This window comes from Bubalus kerabau, chromosome 18 (genome assembly GCF_029407905.1).
Source record: "Bubalus kerabau isolate K-KA32 ecotype Philippines breed swamp buffalo chromosome 18, PCC_UOA_SB_1v2, whole genome shotgun sequence".
NCBI lineage: Eukaryota > Metazoa > Chordata > Mammalia > Artiodactyla > Bovidae > Bubalus > Bubalus kerabau.
In genome coordinates, this window is record NC_073641.1 from 10498399 (window position 1) to 10515779 (window position 17381).

At 35.4% G+C, this 17381-nt stretch overlaps 1 protein-coding gene across 1 annotated transcript in view; it reads right to left on the reverse strand.

The window, feature by feature from the left end:
• Positions 1–17381, reverse strand: part of FCHO2 (FCH and mu domain containing endocytic adaptor 2) — a 123745-nt gene that overhangs the window by 77650 nt on the left and 28714 nt on the right. The window contains exons 3-6 of the mRNA XM_055555213.1: positions 13566–13640; positions 9725–9866; positions 9482–9634; positions 3670–3774 (exon numbers count right to left, since the gene is read on the reverse strand). Of these exons, the coding sequence (XP_055411188.1) occupies positions 3670–3774; positions 9482–9634; positions 9725–9866; positions 13566–13640 (475 nt within the window). The remainder of the gene's footprint in view (positions 1–3669; positions 3775–9481; positions 9635–9724; positions 9867–13565; positions 13641–17381) is intronic.

Genomic DNA, 17381 nt, shown 5'->3' on the forward strand with positions numbered 1-17381 from the left:
GGAGCCACAGAAGATGCATCCCTGGATGGGGAAGATCCCCTGGAGGAGGAAATGGCAACCCATCCCAGTATTCTTGCCTGGAAAATCCCACGGACAGAGAAACCTGGCTGACTACAGTCCAAGGGGTTGCAAAGGAGTCAGACATGACCGAGTGACTGAGCACACATTCTCAAGTGAAAAAATTTACATCACAAGTACTCCAAGTAAAGTCTAAGTTCTTTCACCCAAGGACTCAATTTCTTCTCACTCTGGTGTGGTCCTGCCACCAAAATCTCATTACTGCTAGACTGACAGACCCCTTTCCCATTAGGATTAGGTCAACCTGCTTGGCCTGGAACAAAAACCAAAGAAGCAAAAGAATTCTTTCCCCTTCTAAGTAACCCAAAATAAAGTCTACTACCTATTAAGAAACAAAAGTTAACCTGTTCTATGGTTGTGTGTACATGCTAGAGAGAGAGAGAGAGAAAGAGTGAAAACGAGAGAAAACATACACGTATTAGCACCGCATACCATCACCTTTATTTAAAAGCAGCGTGGCTAAACATCTGCTCAAACAAATTAATTATTCCATCTTGGGATTGGCAAGATAAACAATTAAAATGCCAATCTGAAAAAAAAAATGTAATGAGGAAGCAGAAAGAGGGAAGGGAAAAATAAGTGCTGAAATTCTATATAAGGTAACACATACAAACGAAAACACTGACTTGAACAAATTCTAACTTCTCTTTTTTCAAATTAAATAACTGAAGGCAAGATTTTCACTGATAGAAACTAATCATTCTGATAGAAAATAAATCAATAACTGCCTTATAAATGAGTGTTCCTAATGATTTGAAAGATAAAGGAGAACTTGCTGGAGCGCACAACCACCACAGTTGCTACAGAAATGGTAACCTTCTATCTCACTGGAGTGGGAGCCTCATTTAGCACAACTAAAACCTTCCTGAAACATTATCACTTCTGAGCTGCCAGGACATGACCCTTTCCAGTTTTCTTCCTTCTCTGGCTTCTCCTACTTGGGTTTCAGCATCTCTTCCTCTTCCAAACTGACAATGATGAACCTCTCAGAGTTTGGCCTTAATTCCCACTCTCTATCCAAAGATGATGTCATTATGGTTTTGTATACTGCCAAGCCCCTATATTATAAAGGCCCAATTCTTTATTCAGAATTTTCGGGATCAAGTGTTTGGGAATTTAAATATTTTGGATTTTTTTTAAATAAAGGTTAACGTGTTATCATATATGTCATTATACTACCAGTAGGATCTGCAGTGGCATGTTTATCAAACACTAAAGGAAAGCATTTATATTCAGCCTAAGTAGGATAAAGAGACTATATATAGCCTCACATCAGATCAAATCAAGTTCTGCTGCCAAATGAATTCTAGAAAAAAAAAGGGGGGGGAGGTTTCAGAGAATTCAGAATTATCAATAAGGGACTGTGAACATTATGTCCAGTCCAGATTACTTAGAGCCTCCAAAACAGCCATTTGCTTTCTCCACTTAAGTATATAGGGATTAATCCCCAATGGTTCAGTGGATAAAGAATCAGCCTACAATGCAGGAGATCCCCTTCTGACCCCTCAAACTAACAGCTCTTCATCTAGACTTTGCTATTTATCTCTGTCAAACCTGGAAGAGACCTGGAACTCCTTCAGAATTCTCCCATCCACCCTAACCCTGCCACATCCAAATGTATTCACTTCTCTCATTCTCCAACGCCACCACACTGACTCTTATCCTTCTAACTGGACTACAATACTACCTTCCAAATTGGACTCATGATTCTCCTTTGGCCTCACTATAATCCATTCTTCGTGAAACTGTCAAAATTAGCTTTAAAAATGCAGATCATATCATGTTGTATCCCTGCATACAGCTCTTCAGTGCCTTCCAACCGCTCTTAGAAGAAAACCTAAGCCCTCACTAGAGCCTGGTCCTTGACTATTTCTTTAATCTCATTTCTAACCACCATCTCTCCTGTTTTAGTAAGCATTTTTACTTTCTAGAATGTGGAGTTCTTTTATACACCTAGGCCTTCATAGCCATGGTCCCCAATGCCTGGAACACGCATACCCTAGACTGTCTTGTACCGATTCTTCAAGGCTCAATTTTAAATGTTAGTTCTCCAAAAAGGCCTTTCCTAACTCCCTAATCCAAATTAAGTGAAGGCCACTCAGTCATGTCCGACTCTTTTGACCTCACAGGCTATACAGTCCATGAAATTCTCCAGGCCAGAATACTGGAACAGGAAGTCTATCCCTTCTCCAGCGGATCTTCCTGACCGAGGAATCAAACCAGGGTCTCCTGCATTGCAGGTATTTTCTATACCAGCTGAGCTACCCGGGAAGTCTCTAGTCCAAATTAGGTCATCTCTATAATTCTATCTCATGATCTCATGGAAGCCTGTTCTTTTCCTTTGTAACATTTATGATAATCTGTAACTTTATAATTAAGCATATATTTAATGTCTGTCTCCCGCCTCTATACTGTATACTCCACATAAAGCACAGAGAATTTATTTACATACATACTGTATACATCTAGCATCTAGCAGTGCCTGCAACATGGTAAGACGAGTGCATTATGCCTACACACGAGCACGCAAACCCTTTGTTTCTGGGACATGACTCATTTAGCACTCCAAGCAGGATGACGCCCTAGAATCCAGAAAGGCAGATTCATAAAGTCCTTCTTCATACTTACAGAGTGCCTACCATGAGCTAGGAACTATTTTAAATGCAGAGGAGACAGCAGCACACAAGTCAGTCTCTGGTCTCACAGAACTTACTCAATGGTGGAAGACAGACAATAAAAAATACGGGCAGCAAAGCTAGTGTGCTTCACCACATTTCTAGTCCTCTCAGACACGATGACTAAGAATGCTCTAAAAAGAGCTTTCTCTACCAGTCTCAGTGCCCGAGTGAAGAGCTGACTCATCATGGGCAGGCAGCACGCACTTGCTACTGCGATCCCCTGAGACCTGCGGGGACTCTGTCACCACAGCACACCCATCCTATCCTGTCTGAAACAGTAAGTAAAATTCATGGTGTTAGATGATGACAGCTGCTAAGGAAAAAACAAACCAAGAGGACAAGACGTGAGGGTAGAAGCTTTGGATATGATTCATAAAAGGCACCCATCTTAAATCTAGCCCTGTAATTAAGGCCTTAAGAATATCAAATTGAATATAATTTATCCCAAGTTAATGGGAGACAGACTTTTTAAAATCTTCTATTTTCCCTTACTAAAATGGATAGCAGGGATTCTTGATTGCTTTATGTATTAACTACTACATCCTCAGCACTGAGTGATTTCCAGTTTTCTACGTAAGTCAATTTTAAAACCCATACATAATCTTCATCATCTACCAATGTCCTCATTTTCTCCAATACTCTTTAAACATTCTCTTCTAGTTGATCTGAACAATCCCTTATGATATTATAACTACTGACTGACCAAAATTTTCAATCTCCAAAACAAGAGGTGTATTTTTAAAACAGCATTATTAAAATATTGAGACTGTGCATTTTAACAGTTTCTATATAAAAAAATCTTATGACAGAAAAAATTATTTATATCAGAAATATATTTAATATAACTTACTGTAATTTATAAACAATAAATACAAATATCCTATTTTAGATTTAAAGCCTTAAAAGTACCAACCTGAGCTGTTTCTGTCATTTTCTGTTCAAAATCTGCTTTTGCTAATGCATACTTTTCCACATAGAGTTTGTAAGTATCTGTAGCTTTCTTAGATTTAACAGCTGCCTGTAACAAAACAAAAACATTTAGAATTACACAAAATCACTTTACTTTCCTTAAAAAAAAAAAAAAAAAAAAAAAAAAGTGCATTTTAAGAGATGAGGCCTATGCTGAGTTCAAGATGACATAAACTAACTTTAACACCTTTTTTCAAGTCTTTCTTATTAGTGTTTTTGTTATGGTCATACAATGATGTAGAAATTAAATCCTAATTCTCTTGTCCAATGGAATGTGCTTTTAAAAGTTAAAATACTTTCATTTATAACCCAGAGGAAGATCACACAATCACATTATAACAGTACAATGTTACTAAAAATTCAGCAATCAAGAATGTGACAATACCAGCAGAATATGCTATGAGTCTTCTTCCTTTCTCCCACAACAGATACTCCATTTAAGGTCTGATCAGTGACTATAAAGCTAGCACGAAAGTTGAAAAAAAAAAAAAAATCAATTTTCCTTGATGTTGCTTAATTTTTTTTACACTTCAGAAAGTCAATAATTTGTTTTCATCATTGTCTATTTTTCAAGATTTCTATTTTTTAATTGCTACTGTATTATAAGTTTTAATTTTTATCAAAGTTACTTATTCAACACAAAATTAACAATATATTAAATATTAGGCACTATGGAACAGGAAGACAAATTATGTAGGACTCTTTTCCTCAGGGAGTTCATAAAAGAAGCATAACCTATACAAAAAAGGCTAGAAATTGGTGGAAAGTAACCAGTAGATTGGGGCAGACATGTGGCTATCAAGAATTTAATTATTCTCAAAAGACTGCTCAATTTGAATACAGGAAGTCTGAAGGGAGGGGGTGTTGAAGTAAATAAGAGTTTAAAGAAGATCAAAAAATAAGAGAGAAGCTATAGCACTTCAAGAAAGATCTCCACTTTCTTGCTATGAGTGAAGAAGAGAAGGCTGTGGTTGGAAACTTCAGAATAAAGTTTCAAGCCATGGTTATGGAGGATGCAACTGGTAATAATTACAGGAGTAAAAGTATTACAAAGAACCACCGAGGGCTAAGCTGCAAAACCTGGAATTTGTACACAGACAATCAGAACCATAGGCAATTATTTCCAGCTACGTTCAGGAGTCTAAAAATAAGTATTAGAAACTAATATATTAAGTATTTGAAACACAAAGTTGGGTTTACCAGGAGGGTGGGAATGGCAAGAGATGCATCCAGTTCCAGACCCTAAAAAAGTACCTCTGCACTGTCTTGAAAATCTTACTGCATATATTATATTAAACATAGATGTGCTATCCTTGCTGGCCTTTATAAACAAAGAATACAGGACACCACTTTATCTTGCAGTGTATTAAAACCATATCTTGTATCAAAACTGAATGTGGTTTCCATTCATGGTCTGGCAACAAAGATCCCACATGCCAGGGAACAACCAAGTCCGATGCTCTAGGGCCCGTGCACAACTACTGAGCCTGGGGGCTGCAGCTACAGAGCCCAGGCGCTGCAATCGAAATCCCCGCGTGACGCAATGAAGAGCCCGTGCGCCACAACTAAGACTCAATGCAGCCAAATAAAATAAATAAGTAAACAGGAAACTGGGTCAGAAGAAACTAAGCTTTAAAAGCAATAGCTGCATTTCTTCTCATAATTAAAAGACGGGTTCTAATAGATTACCTAGTGATAATGAAAGAAATCCTGTATTTTATCATTTCCTTAGCATTATAAATAAATTTATTGATATACTACTGGAAATAATTCTGTTTAAGGGTCTATATAATTTTCCCAGTAACATCTTATGAATAAAATGTATACATAAAAAATAAGTACTTTGTCATAGTCCACAAATATGAGTAACTTCTAAATGGCACTTTATAAAAGGGTTTGTAAATGAAGATGAGAAGCATACTATGTCATAATATCCAGTAAGTATGTTTTCAAGTTCACACACACAAAAAATAGTTCAAAGATCTATGTTTTAAAAAAAAAAATCTACATTCATGGTAATAAAGAGCTTATTACAGGCCAAAATATTTACTTAAGCTTGGATTTAACTACATATGAATCAGAGACACACTAACACCTCAAGTATCACAAGCAACAGTATCACCTCTTGAGCAGAACAATTAGAAAAAAGCACTGCTTTCTCTTCTTTTTGCTGATTCAGAAGATTTAAATTATACTCTTTTCAGTAGTTATGCTTAATGTTATACTTGACTACTACTAATTCTAAGTGAAGTCGCTCAGTCGTGTCCGACTCTTTGCGACCCCATGGACTGTAGCCTACCAGGCTCCTCTATCCATGGGATTTTCCAGGCAATAGTACTGGAGTGGATTGCCATTCCCTTCTCCAGGGGATCTTCCCAACCCAGGGATTGAACCCAGGTCTCCCGCATTGTAGACAAACGCTTTACTGTCTGAGCCACCAGGGAAGTCTAATATACCATTAATTGTAAAACACACCATTATTTTGTATACCACTCAAACAGAAAAACACTGTCAATTAAACCATGAAATAATGCTTTCTTACCACTTAAAATTTTTATTTTAGACTTATTGTAAGAGCTCTTTTAGACTTACTTGGAGGTAGATTTTTATTCTTGTGTGATAAAAATAAAAAAGAAAGCAAAATGAACTGTTTGAGATACTCCTAAATCTTTCTTCACATTCAGAGTCTGACTTCTCAGTTACTTCCAAGTCAGGGGCTGCTAAGGTCTGCTTTCCCCCCCACATATTATCATCTTCAAAGTCACCAAAAATATTACTGACAGAGAATATCTTAAAAGTGCTGCACCACCATCTTCAGATTTTCTTCCAAACAGTGGTGTTCACATTTTCTTGATTTTACCAGGTCTCAACAAAAGGTTTTCAAATAACAATCAGCACCATTCCTCCCTCCATGGTCTTAACGTGGCCTGTTACCTGAAACACCAGTGCTGCAGCTGTCCAGCCAAGCCACCAGACACACAACCGAGCTCACAGAGCCGTGAGACCGCACGGCAGATGCCTCCTGCCCAGTGATTGTAACAACACCGCCATGTGAAGATGCATTCTAGTTTCAGAGATGTGAGGGAAAAGATACGCCTGGTAGCTTTTAACATTCTCTTTTTTTTTCTGGTGTCTCAGTCTGAATTATCTTTATTTAACCTGCTTAATACCGAGAATGTATTTATGATCTAATTCTTGAATTTCTTTAATTCTTAAAAAATTCTAATCTGTTAACTCTTCAAATATTACCTGTCTACCATCCTCTCCAATTTTTTTCTTCTAAAATCCACAGCAGACCATGGTGACCTTTACTCTCTGCATATGTCACTGGTAAGTTCCCAAATTCAGTCTTTCACTATATCAACTCTAAAGTTTACCTTCTCTAACGCTTTTTTAAAATTGAAATAACTATATATTTCATTGCCAAGTTTTCTAGTTAGCCGTTTTCCCATCTACTAGTTGTTTCATTTGTCTTTCTTAATTTCTTTTATATAAGTGTTACGTTCATCTGCAACTCTGAACATCCTCAACATATATGAATGTTTCTGATCATGTTTAATAAATCTAAATTTTATTTGAACTGAATTCTTCTTCTAGTTGTTAAATTTGTTGCCATCTCTCTTAACAAAGGTATCCCTTGCTTTCCCAAAGTTTGTCTTATGCCACTTTGCTTTTACTAATGAATTACATTAGTACCTGTCTTCACAAACTGGAAAAAAATCCAGGGAGGATTTTCACTTTTACAAAAAAAAAAGGTGAAAAGAAAAGCAGTACTCAGTGTTTGCTTTGCAGGAGCCAATATGAAGGGAGCACACACCCTGAGACCAGTGAGAGTGATCCAAGCTCCTTTCCAGGATCTACACTTAGAATCTCAGCATTGGTCTCTACAGATCTGAACTGCTTCTGTAAGCATCTGTGCTTTAACTCAATTTCCTTCATATGTTCATTAGCAAGATGTGTTCTAAGGCAACTGCTTCTCTGCCATTTTGGTTCATGTAAGTTTTCATGTGAAAAATCCACTGTTGTATAGCAGGGGAAAGCTATATGAGATTTCTTAAGGTGTACTCTAAAAGTGTGGTTGTTTGCTCATTTCAAATGTGAGGTTTCTTTTTTTTCCTCTCTTCTCCCTGTCCCTCCATCGGTGGACAACTCTATAGAATACAAGGTAAACATCACCTCCTAGAACTGTGTTGTATTTAATCATTTATGCTCACCCGTCCCCATCTAGCAGTTTCAGGTTATCTCCTGCCAGCCCTCCAAGGTTCCAATTTACTACCAGTCTTACAAAGGCAGCTTTTAATTACATCCCTGAAAGAATATTGAGGATATGATCAAATAGTCATAATCAGGGCAAATCCGTGGCCTGATTGCCACTCAACTGTGTCCGTTAAGCCCCAGCTTCCAATAATGCTTTAGCCTTTCAGCAGCACAAGTCTTTTTTTTTTTTTGCTATTTATAGCTTCACCAAGTGAGTGGGGTTCCTGTGGCTTCACCTCAAGTGGGCAGTATTTAGTCCCCTATACCATACAAGAGCTAAACTCCACTGCCTAACTTAGGACTTTGTGTCCAACAAGCCTGCATAATCAATCCTGACACATGCCTTTGAGTTTCTGTTCCATTTCTAGTTCATTAAGAAGAATAATATTGTTTTTCTGCTGCTGCTAAGTCACTCCAGTCGTGTCCGACTCTGTGTGACCCAACAGACGGCAGCCCACCAGGCTCCCCCGTCCCTGGGATTCTCCAGGCAAGAACACTGGAGTGGGTTGCCATTTCCCTCTCCAATGCATGAAAGTGAAAAGTGAAAGGGAAGTCGCTCAGTCGTGTCCGACTCTTCGCAACCCCATGGACTGCAGCCCACCAGGCTCCTCCATCCATGGGATTCTCCAGGTAAGAGTACTGGAGTGGGGTGCCATTGCCTTTTATTTTGCTTTACTTTCTCTTTTTATATTTTATTCTTAACTGCTGTGTCTGAAATGCTGTGTTTGAAAATCATGAATTTGCTGTGCCTCATTTTTTACCTCCTCCCAATTTTTATTTATTGCACAACACTAAAGGAAACATAATATCCCAAATTCCATTGACTGTTTTGATTTTTCCAGATTTCTAGTTTTTTCTCATGTATATACAATTTTATAATTATTATAATTGTAAGATAGTTACATTTTTTTTAACTGGATATTTCAAATAATCTACAAAGCTTTCAAAATTATCACTCTCTATGACTGATTCCTAAATGATAATATACCACATCAAACAAGTGGATGGTTAAACTGTTTTGAAAGGGGGAAAAAAAAAATCTACTTTCAATCAAGATGAGAGTCAGGGAAAGCGTTGTGGTTTACCACAATGCTAGATACATGGGCTCAAAGTCAGCAATAAATCACCCACAACATATATTTATAGCTTACCTTCAAGTATCTATTGCCTTGCTAAATATACCAAAGTCTAGCTTAAAAATTTTTTTTACCTTATTATTAAATCTTATACCAAGGACTATCTCATCAATTATCTTATACAAATAGCCTACAAATATGTCACTGATATAAAGCAATCATCCCTTTTCATGTATTTGCTAAACTACTTACCATACACAACATATTTTGCAAACCTACTTATGTTTCACTTAGGGAAATCATTAACACGCGCAGTGACTTTCATCTTTAACATGAGATCATCTTGAGTGTTTAAAGATTAAATGCAGTCTTGTATTTGAAAACGCTTTGAAAACACAGAGGTATTATTTTTATTACAATTACCTTTTCTATTTCTCTCTGTGTAGCTCCTTCCTTTTTCAAACGTTCCTGTTCTACACACTTGGTGTTATAATTTTCCTTGGATTTCTGGAGGGCCTGAGTTATGCTCTGAATGGCTTGAACAGCTTCCAGAGTTCCTGCAACTTCTTCTTTAGTCTGTTAGGTATGAAATGATTCATCAAAATAACAGAACTACAAAGTATTCAATATCTGACCAACCAAACCAATGATTAACAAAACTGATACCTTTTTATGTGACTTTACTTGTTCTTCTCCATACTTCTGAACTTCCTTTATTAATTCTTGTAATTTTCTAACAAGATCCAAGTGACAATTTGCTAATTTCTCTGTAGATGTTTTGAATACATCCCACACTGGTGCAAATGTTCTAAAGTGAAGAAAACACGGGAATAATTTACTAAAAGGAAAAAAATAGTTTAAAGCTCCAAAAAGAACCTAATAGAACCAAAATAGGAAATAACGAGCAAGAGATGAGATGAAATTAAATCACAAATGAAATGACTGAAAGACTGATCTTGATTTTTAGGCCTTGATTAATTATTTAAAATATTTTTATACCTCAGATACACAGAAATGACTTAATTCATACTACAGGTCTGGCCATGACCCTCTCTTAATTATAAAATGTCATTTTCTGAGTTGATTTGGTTATTTAGATTTTTATCAGAAGACTTTCTAATCACTGTCTGTTTAAAACTAATCTATTATCAAATCTCAATTTTAGACCCTGTAGTGCTCCATTTAAAAAGTTTCATTGAAAATAAAAGCTCCTGGAAATTCCCTGGCAATCCAGTTAGGACTCCACACTTCCAATGCAGAGGGCACAGGTTGAACCCCTGGTCAAGGAACTAAGATCCCATAAGCCATGCCATGCAGTGTGGCCAAATAAAAAAATACAATTAAAAAGTAAAAACTCTTCTGAATTTCAACATGCAAAAGTTAAATCTGCACATGATTTTCTAAGTGTCTTCATCATTAAAGTTTATTTAAGAATCATTTTAGACCTGTTTTCCGAAAATTTGTTTCAGATTTTACCCATGTACTTCAACAAACACTAGACGGTCCCCTTTCTACTACACTTGGTACAGAACGTATGACATTTTTCTATCACTTTTTCTCAACATCGAGAATTTAATATTTTTAGCAGGTTCAAGTACTTCCAAGAATGACTATACTATAATATCTTGGGTAATACTTAGGATGCCAAAGGTCAGTTTAATTTGGTCAGTAGAGAATGATATAAGAGTAATTTTATCCTATGCTTTCCTCAGGTATTTTGTCAGATATTTTCAACAGCACTTGCCTTGCTCTATGATAAAACAAAAACAAAGAGTAGCAATGATCACTAAGGCAAGAAGGTAGAGAAAGAAATCACTCATCCTAATATGTACTCTTTACCAGTTGCTGTGTTTCTTAGCCTGCAAGAAAGCTGACTGACAATCATTTTAAGCAGTAACAATAATGTTCAAAGAGGATAAATACTTAAATAGGACTGTTCTGATTAGATCTTACCTCCCACTTTAGAATCTAATCAGCACTAAAACTGGCAAGTAATTACATGGAAAATTTCAAGAGAAAAAAGGACACCTGAAAAGTATGCACTCACAACAGCACCAAAATACATGTATATCACTTCCAGTAAACCCGATACCTGACAGTCTAGATTTCACAAAACAAACCAGAGTGTCCCTTCACTTTAACACACGAGGTTTAGCACAAGATTTCTTTAAATAAGGTTTCTTTAAGGAATTACAACTATTCCATTTTATAAAGGTTGATACACACAACTTTTTTCTGGCCAAGTAATACACAGTAACATACAATAAGCACTAAGAAATGAAGCTAATGAATCCAAAATATGTTTAAATGAAATTAAATTCAGAAAGATAAAATTCAATTTCAGTAATATTTAAAATCTTTATAATCTTAAGTAACAACACTAACAGAAAAAATGAAATAACATCTATTATTCATGAAAGACATACATTTCAAAGACAGAACTGACAACTTTATTAGGAAAGTTACTGACAACTTTATTAGGAAACACGTGTTTTTTCCTACCTCCCACCTGGTAACAAAAATAAGGTAGAATTTCCTAGATTAAAACTATGGCCTCATGTTCAGTGAACTAAGACAAATATCATACAATATTACTCATGTGTGGAACCTAAAACAAAGGACGGCATAAATGAACTTATTTACAAAACAGAAGTAGTCATAGATGTGGAAAACAAACTTATGGTGACCGGGAAAAGGGGGAGGAGGGATAAATTGTGAGACAGGGAGTGACAGATACAAACCACTATGTATAAAATATACCTAACAATAACCTATTGTATATCACAGGGAACTCTACTCAATACTCTGTTAATGGCCTACATGGGAAAAGAATCTTAAAAAAACAAACAAAAAACAGAAGTAGAGTCACAGATGTAGAAAACAAACAAACTTATGGTTACCAAGGGGTGGGGGAGGATAAACTGGGAGACTACTATATATAAAATAGATAACTGATAAGCACCTATGCTATATGCAAAGCACAGGAACTCTACTCAGTACTCTATAATGACCTGTATGGGAAAAGAAATTTTAAAAAGACTGGGTGTGTGTGTGTATACATACACACACACACACACACACGGATAACTGATTCACTTTGCTGTACAACTGAAATTAACACAACACTGTAAATCAACTATATTCCAATAAAAATTGTTTTAAAATATTATTTCTAAAATATCAATCATACTGGAAACCTAAAAGAGTTAGCGTATGAAAGAAAATAATTTGTTATATATATGTTAAAAAAAAAAGCCAATTCGTTAAAGCTAGTTTCTATTATTGCAGTTATTCTGTGGCCCTTCTACTGTAGTCAATAAAGAAGAAATTATGTTTAGAAGAGGCAAAGTCTACCTGGAGGAGTTAAAAAGAGGAGGATGTGAAAAAAGTGAGGAGAGAGAGGGAAAAAGAAGGAAGAACGAAGTTGCATGGAAGGAACCAATAATTGCAGAACAACTGGGAGGAAAAAACAAACACAGCCATCAGCTACCAGTCTCCACTCTCCTCCAGGTGAAAACAGAACTGTAGAAGAGCCTCTTGGCTGCGGCTGTAGCACTTACATAGAGGACAGTGTCACCGCCCTGAGATGAACTAAGAGCCCTACCCCCCTTTATCTGGGCTACAAACTAGGAAGACTTCTGTTTAAACTCGTCCAATTACACTAGAGAATACTTTCATAAAATAGTCATTCTTAACCAGCTTTTTAGATCATAAGAACCATATGTGAATCTGATAACTGGTATACACCCCTTCATCAGAAGTATGGATTAACACCTACACAAAATCTTATATAAAATTTCAGGGGAATCATAGATTCATCAGAATCCCAGATGAAGAGGAATCTTTTACTGAGTATCACTGTAAAAATCTTTACACTAAGTAAATATAAGACTATTTTAACATCTTAGTTAAAATATATCTCCCCCAATTTTAGATAAGTCAGACTAAGTATTCCTTCCAGACTTGTTATTATTCAAATTATACAATTACTCTTTCCAGAGTTGTTATGGCTATAAGTATACCTCATTTAAAATATATTCTTATTAATAATATTCATTTTCAAAGAAAACATTTCCTGAGCACATATTTTTAAAAGGAAAATTTAAAGGTAGTCTATAAAATCCTAACTGACATTTCTAATGCATTTTAATCATTTTAATAAAATTTATATTAAGTGAGTTTTTAAAGACCACTGTTCAACAGAATGTAAATGAACTTATAGAAAACCAGAATAATGTGCATAACACATAACATTTATAATCCCAAAATTATACTACTGAAAGACTATGTAGTTTTAAAGGGGGAAAAGTAAGTTTCATTTTGCATTAACTGATTCAACAAATTCAGCTGTATTTTCTATTAAGTCAAGAATATATTCCTATAGGCATATTTTAAACAATTATATATTTTATATTTATGAACTATTACATCTTTAATGGAAATCTATTATTCTCAAAAACTTCGGCTAAATCAACACTGAAAGAGCTGTTCAAAGAAATTAACTCACCCAAGTTGTGAATAATTGCTTGCAGATTTTGCTAGTTTCGTCATTGACCTGGAGTACGCCTCTTCTATTGTAGCTCTGTTAAATCAAATATTAATATTGTAAGGGCTCTTGTTTAATGACCAAACACAAAAAATACAAAATAATTACAACTGCAGAAATAAACAGATAATTCAAAGTATATGTTAAAAATAAGTAGGCATGTGGTCATGAATTTCTAGTCTATCTTTAAATGCCCTTTGTGCACATCTATTTAAAGAACTTGTCTGGTATAGAACTAAAATAATGTATGTCACCAAGAAACTTCGGTATAAAGTCACTCTTTTTTTTTCTTTAGTACCAATGGTTATGTGAACAGGAAGAACAAAAGTACTGCTTCCTATATTGTCTCTATACATACAAACTGATTCAGTATGAAAATCTTTTGTGTTTAACATAGTTTTATTATTAACACTGTGATTTCATGATTATGCACACTTACTAGAATACGAGATTGATGACAGTCATCTGCACAAGACTATTAGCAAGTCTGAGATCCTGAACTTCAAGTTCTTAATCTGGTCTGTGATTAGATGTAAAACACTAACAAATTAATATTTCACACTATAATATTGTTTTACATACTATTATTCAGCATACAGAATTTTATGCTAAAAAAACTGAACCAAAGCCATTAAATACGGAATAGAAAAAAATGTTCCCATAGACATATAACTTACAAATAAAAAATATGATACTGTCTTGGCCTTTCCAACTCTACAAAAGTTAAGTTCTATCTTACCTCTCCCGTAATTACCCTATCCCTTCTCAATCTGCGCTACCCTTAACAGAGGAAGTCTACAACTACCACTGCCTTCCATTTATTTACTCTGATAGGTTCAACTAACATTGTTTTTAATGTGCAAATCCAGATCAACACCCTGTTCTTGAATCAAATCATCTGTTTAATATCTAAATGCCTCAAGCATAACTCTACCTAGATATTTTAATCACCTCAAACTCAGAATAGCCAAAATAAGCTTACCTCCAAACTCTTCATCAAACCCAACCCCACAAAAACTCTTTTAAAAAAAAGGAACTATTAATAGTAACTGCCTCTCACTGACAGCACTGTGGTTTTTTTTCCTGCTCCTTTAAACTTCTATGCATTTTTTTAATATACTATATTACAAGAGTAGTACTTTAATAATTTTTTAAAAGTTAATACAGAAATAATATATCCGTGAATAAGTTAAACAGCAAGGAAAAAACAGTTCAATTTCCAGTAATAGCAAATTGATCTAAAAACCTTCCAATGAGAAAGGAGAAAAGTAGGAGAGGTGGGGGGTATGCTTAAAGGGCATCAGAGAACTGAAGACCAGTTAAGAATCAGTAAGCCAAGATCCAAGAGGAGGATATCCAGAGAGAGAGACAGATATGTAGGGCAGCTTTTCCCTGGGGGCATCTAGAAGAGGCAGCTAAGACTGAGAAATGGAGCAAAGCCTCACAAGGTAAGCTTCAGACTTGCCACAGGTGGGAAGCATGAGAAAATCCATATCCTTTGAATTGAGACCCAAAGGGTAAGCATAAGGAGTTAAGGATGAACCATAAGTAGGCAAGCTCTCAAAGTGACCATAAACTCTTATCTTTTCAAACTCTGATACTAGACCCTGCATGGTTGTCTTAAACACATTCAAACAACCACCAGGCACATAAAGAAACAAGATAAGATGAACAATTAGAAGAAACAAATTTAATGATGTTGCAAATGTTAATATTATAAAGCTCAGACTTTATGAGTTTATGCATTATAAAAATATAAATTCTATATCTGAAAAACACAATAACCAAAATTAATATCTCAAAGGATGTAGTTAAACTGTAGATTTAATACACTGTAGTGTGTGTTAGTCACTCAGTCACTCACTCAGAGTGTTTGACTCTTTGTGACCCCATGCACTAAAATCCACCAAGCTCCTCTGTCCATGGGATTCTCCAGGCAAGAATACTGGAGTGGGCTGCCATTTCCAATCTCCAATATACTGTAGTGAGAATTGGTAAACTAAAGAGAGGTGAGAAGAATCTATTCTGGTTTAAAGCTCAATGAAACATAAACTAATACAATATTGTAAATCAACTACAATCCAACAAAAATTAATTAAAAAAAAAGAAAAGCTCAATGAAACACAAGACTGGGAAACAGAAAAGAAAAATAAAAGACAAAGGACAATGCAAAAATGTCTGACATGTAAAGAAAGTAAGAACAGGTCAGAAGAAATATCTACAAGAGATAATGCTGAAGAATTTTCCAAAGCTGATAAAAGCTATCAAACCACAGGTTCAAGTTAGCCCAACAAATCCTAAGAGGACAAATAAAAAGATATGTACACATTAATAAAAATAAAAAGATAAGTCACAGCATAGTAAAACTGGGGAAGATCAAAGACAAAAAGAACATCTAAAAGCAGCTAAAGCCTTCCCACCATCAAATGTTACCCTCAAAGGAACAATAATGAGACTGACAGCTAACATCTGAACAGTAAACAATGCAATAATCTTTGAAGAATTGTTTTTAATCTAGTAAAATGCAAAACCATAAAACTCCTGGAAAATAACATAGGAGAAAACTTAGGTGACATTGGCTATGGTGATGTCTTTTTAGATAAATCACTAAAGACACAATCTATGAAAGAATTCACTGATAAGCTGGACTTCATTAAAATAAAAACCAGCTCTATGAAAGATGTCAAGAAAATAAGGAAACAAGCCACAGACTGGGATAAACTATTTACAAAAGAATGAGAAAAAAAAAAAAAAGTTATCCCAAATATATTGTTGACTCTTAAAGCTCAACAGTAAGAAAACAACCTGATTAAAAAATGTGCCAAAAACTTTAAGAGACACCTCATCAAAGATAACATAGAGATGACAGACAAACATATGAAAAGATGCTCTACATCATATGTCATCAGGGAAATGTAAATTAAAACAAGATACGACTATGTATCTATTAGAACGGCCACAGTCTAGAACACTGACATCAGCAAGGATGTGGAGCAACAGAAATTCCCTTTCACTGCTGGTGAGAACGCAACATAACACAGCCACTTCACAAGACTCTTCCTCACAATCTAGCAATTGCATTCTTTGCTATATACTCAGAGGAGTTGAAAACTTAAGTTCACACACAAGAATGGTTACAGTAGGTTTATTCATAACTGAAAAGCAGCCAAGATGTCTGTCCTTCAGTAGAACAGACAGAATGGATAATGAATTCACATCCAGACAGTGGAATATCATTCAGCATATTACTAAGTGAAAAAAGCCAACCTAAAAATGCTATTATTACACACTGTCTGATTCCAACTACAGTTGACCTTTGAGCACCACAGGTGTGAACTGTGTGGGACCACTTATACACAGATTACTGAATGATCCACAACGGTTTTAATCTATGAATACAAAATTGCAGATATGAAGTGTCCACTGTAAAAAATATACATGATATTCAACTACACAAAGGGTTGGCACCTCTAATCCCTGTGCTACTTAAGAATCAACTACAATATGACATTCTCAAAAAGGCAAAACTATGGAAACATTAAAACAGAACACCAAGGGTTCTAGACAAGTGAAAATACTCACAGAATATTATAATGATGGGTATATGTCATCATACATTGACCAACCCACAGAATGTGTAACACCAAGATTGAACCCCAAGGTAAACTACGGATTCTGGATGATTGTGATGTATCAATGTAGATTCATTCTTGGTAAAAAAAAAAAAAAAAAGTATCATTCTGATGAGTAATGTTGATAATGGAAAGGCTATGTGTC